This window comes from Otolemur garnettii, unplaced genomic scaffold, assembly GCF_000181295.1.
Source record: "Otolemur garnettii isolate 467f Iridium unplaced genomic scaffold, OtoGar3 scaffold00195, whole genome shotgun sequence".
Taxonomy (NCBI): Eukaryota; Metazoa; Chordata; class Mammalia; order Primates; family Galagidae; genus Otolemur; species Otolemur garnettii.
Genome location: NW_003852590.1, coordinates 2515218 through 2519586, shown reverse-complemented (window position 1 = coordinate 2519586; position 4369 = coordinate 2515218). Strand labels below are relative to the sequence as shown.

Sequence of the window (4369 nt, the reverse complement as noted above, 5' to 3'; positions counted from 1 at the left end):
CATGAAGGTAAATGGCAGGATTTCTGAGGTTATGCTCTTTCTTCTTTTCTCTGAACTTTATTATCTCACTTTCCTCCCACTCGGTCTCAGCATCATACTTGCAACCAGGCTGACATCTGCCTGATATGCTAGCTTGTGTGATGTGACTTCTCTGCACAGCATTGACCTAGTAAACTAACCACCCAAGAATACTACCTTTCAATGTGGAGTCTACGACAACTAATAATTATCACAAAGGCTAGTTATTGAGGATAAAATGAATAGTGCATATTAGTTTATTTAAATTTCCTACAAATTCTCAAACATTTTAAATATACAAATAAGCCAGTGAATCCTTATTTATAAAATAACCATTTGACACATGATAATACAAAGATGGGTTAAAAATTGACTTTGTTTTGTGACCAAATCAATTTCATCAGTAACTAATTTTAATCATGTTGTTTCTGGAAGATGGGTTAAATGATGAAAAAATGGGCGACCATGAACACACCCTTTAATTTCATTTCCAAACTGGTGCTTCATTCTGTAGATAATATCTTGGACATCCTCTTTTGGTAAGTACATGGGTAACTGTCTAGACAGACGCACCGCTTCTCCCTGTGAAGGGAAAGTCATACATTTTACTGTGATATGCCCTGAAGTAGAAAATGTGTTATACTGGTAAGACAGAATTTTGATTATATTTATCTTATTAATTCACTCAACAAAAATTTATTAAGCACCAGGTATGTCCGAGGTTCTAGGGATATTGTGGTGAACAAGAAAACAAGACTCCTGGCTCTTGTGAAATTTACATTCTAGTAAAGAGAAACAGAAGATAGATAAAAATACAAAGATATTTTTAGTGAATAAATAATACACAAAGTTAAACTGGGCAACATGATAGAGTGATTGTGTGGTTGAAATGCTTACTTGAGATGATGTCAAGCTTCTTTTAAAAAGTAGGGAACCATGACGCAAAGATCATGGGGAAAGAAAAGTATTTCAGACAGAGAGAACAGAGAGAATCGAATGTTCAGTATGGGTGTAACATAGTTGTTACAGGGAAGAGAGAAACTAGATAAGGGAGTCAGACAGAGGCCGGATCACCTTCTAGGACAGGGTGAGTGGTTGGGGTTTTAATTTGAATGCACAGGGAAGTAATCAGAGTTTTTAAGCAAAAGTCTGACATTTGTTTCACATTTTAAAACAATAAGTTTGAAAACTATGTGAAGTATTCTTTTAAACCATGGTTACATTCATTTGTGATGAACGTTGTTAAAACTTCTCAAATTTCCATTTAATTTTCCATTTAAAACTTCTCAAATTTCCATTCTTTTAAACCATGGTTACATTTATTTGTGATGAATATTGTTAAAACTTCTCAAATTTCCATTTATTCAGTGATTTAGGTCTTTCACTTTGTCTTTGTTTTTTTGCTCTTGAAGAGATCAGGGTTTACAATCATATTACAATTGTTTTTAGAAAAGTGCATGTCATAAGGTAGAACAATTTTGAATTCCATCTAAGGGGATTAGTTATGGAAATTAAAAAAAAAAAGAACTTCATCACAAATGTTTCATCTATGAAGCTGTTCCTGAATTATGAAATAATGTATGGTAAGAATCCATGATAAAGTTTACCAAACCAGTCTAGAATGTGAAACTTTTTTTTTTGAGACAGTCTTACTCTGATTCCCTGGGTATAGTAGTGTGGCATCATAGCTCACAGCAGCATCAAACTCCTGGCCTCAAGTGATCCTCTTGCCTCAGCCTCCTGAGTAGCGAGACTACAGATGCTCACCATGATGCTGAGCTTATGATGAGAAACTTTTTTTCTTTTTGTAGAGACAATCTTCCTTTATTGCCCTCGGTAAAGTGCTGTGGCTACACAGCTCACATCAACCTCCAACTCCTGGGCTTCGGTGATTCTCTTGCCTCAGCCTCCCGAGTAGCTGGGACTATAGGCGCCCGCCACAATGCCTGGCTATTTTTTGTTGCAGTTTGGCTGGGGCTGGGTTCGAACCTGCCACCCCCCATATATGGGGCCGGCGCCCTACTCACTGAACCACAGGTGCCACCCATGATGTGAAACTTTTAATGGAGCTTTTTAAAATAGTGTTCCTTCTTGCAAACAAACAATAAACCTTACAAAAATTGCTTTACTATTTTGAAGCCACTTATTATTACTTTATGAAGAACAAGTATCTTAAAACCTAGCCAATCTACATATAAATTAATAATGTGTACCTCTAGATAACTTATCACTTTTCGAGGTCTACATTCATAAACTTCCTTTGCATTTTTGTTTAAGATAGCATTAAGAATTTCTTTTAAATCCATTACTCCATAGAATGGGAGACAGTTAGCCATTCCTTCTATTTCCAAGAAGTTTTCAGTAATGGAAACTCCTAAAAGAAAAAATAAAAACACATAGTTTAGTATAAATTATATTCCAGAACATGTCCATTAAAAACAAAACTCCTGTTAAAGCATTTAGTGAACCTTCATTAGAATTTAATATAGTCAGGATAAAGTTTTGTTCCTTAGTTGGAGAACAAATAGCAATCTCCCACAGGATTTCACATTAAGTCATAAGTGCTCGTTGACACCACATGTGCTTTATATAATTTCACTTAATCTCAGTTATTGCTGTTCTGCTCCTTACATTTGTTTAGAACATCTCTTACTTTGGAGAGAAAATGGAGTCCCATGATATTTATTAAAATATAACTGGTTTAAGTGTTTTAACAACTGCTGCTTTTCAAAATCTATCTTACTGTTTTAATATCTAATTTAAAGGTCTGAATTATTTCTGATTATTTCAATTTACAAATTATAAAAACAGTCACACAGTAACTTTTTAATATAGTCCTAATTTGAAGAAATGAAATACTAGTTCAAAATATTTTACCAACAAAAATGTTTAAAAAACTGACATGTTATTTATTAGTGATTACATTAAAACTAAAAACTAGCTACAGAACTGGCAGTATAACTGGGTACATAATCCATAATAGCACATATTTCAAAGCATTAAATTTAGCTTTAGAATATATGATTTTGGAAAATAGCATAGATAAACGTTCTTAGTACTGAAGTCTACATAATCTACCCAGAAGAAAGAGATGATCCAATTTTGGGTAAGTGGTAGCTATCAATGGATTAATACAAAAAAAAAAAAAAAAAGTGAGGGGCGGCGCCTGTAGCTCAACGAGTAGGGGCGCTGGCCCCATATACCGGAGGTGACAGGTTCAGATCTGGCCCCAGCCAAAAGCTGCAATAACAACAACAACAACAACAACAAAAAAGATGTGGTACAACTTGAAAAATTTTAGACCCTAAGACTTCAATAATCCAATCTCGTCCCTATTCCCTACTTATATATTTGTTCCTTAACCTAGATGTCAGAAGCAATGGTGGTAGATTAGTGAGAAAGTATCCTAATGTTTTCCTCAGGAGACAAGTGGACAATAATACGTGATATATAAACAAGTATAAAAATGAGATACAAAATTTAATGAAGGGAGATAAAATGCATATGATAAACAGGGGGAGCTTAAATGGGATTCAAAACAGTATATATGGACAGGCAACAAAGTAGTAGCAGACTGTTCTAGTTCATATCTCTTTTACATATTTATACAGATATGAAAATTTCTAAAAATATCCTTCTATCCCCATAGCTCAGTGGGTAGGGCGCCGGCCGCAAACACCCAGGCTGGTGGGTTCAACCAGCCCACACCAGTTAAACAGCAATGATAACTGCAACAAAAAAAATAGCCAGGCGTTGTGTGGGTGCCTGCAGTCCCAGCTGCTTGGGAGAGTGAGACAAGACAATCACTTAAGCCTAAGAGTTTGAGGTTGCTGTGAGCTGTGACACTACAGCACTCTACTGAGGGCGACACAGTGAGACCATGTCTCAAAAAAAAAACCAAATCCTTCTAGGAGACTTTTCACTGTTACTAGTTCTAAAACTTTTACAGTATGATTGGATTAAAGAGTCTAATACTATGTACACTTGCCCTGGAAAATTATATACGTTTCACAGAACTACTAGTGGAAATGGGCAAAAAATATTTGGCCACAAATAAAGAAATTGAGCAATATTTTAATCTGTTTGCAAAATTCAAATATAGAAAACTTTGAGACATTAGGAACTATGTAATAAACTTTCAAAAGTTTCCATAAACTTCTATAAAATGCTTCCCAATTTGCAGAGAAAATACATTAATGAATAAGTGGTTTGGTAAGTCTTCACTTCCTAAAATATAAAATTCTTATTGAACCAGGACAAAAAGCTATTTCCATCAAAAAACAAAGTTCTTAAGAATAATACTCAGATCTGGCTTGCCTGAGTTCAAATCTTTTTTTTTTTTTTTTTTTTG

The 4369-nt window shown here is 34.7% G+C and overlaps 1 protein-coding gene across 1 annotated transcript in view; it reads right to left on the bottom strand.

Annotated features, from left to right (window-relative positions):
- Nucleotides 1–328: 328 nt before the first annotated feature.
- PMS1 (PMS1 homolog 1, mismatch repair system component) overlaps nucleotides 329–4369 on the bottom strand; it is a 95776-nt gene continuing 91735 nt past the window's right edge. The window contains exon 7 of the mRNA XM_023507632.1: nucleotides 329–600. Within this exon, the coding sequence (XP_023363400.1) occupies nucleotides 436–600 (165 nt within the window). The 3' untranslated portion in view covers nucleotides 329–435. The remainder of the gene's footprint in view (nucleotides 601–4369) is intronic.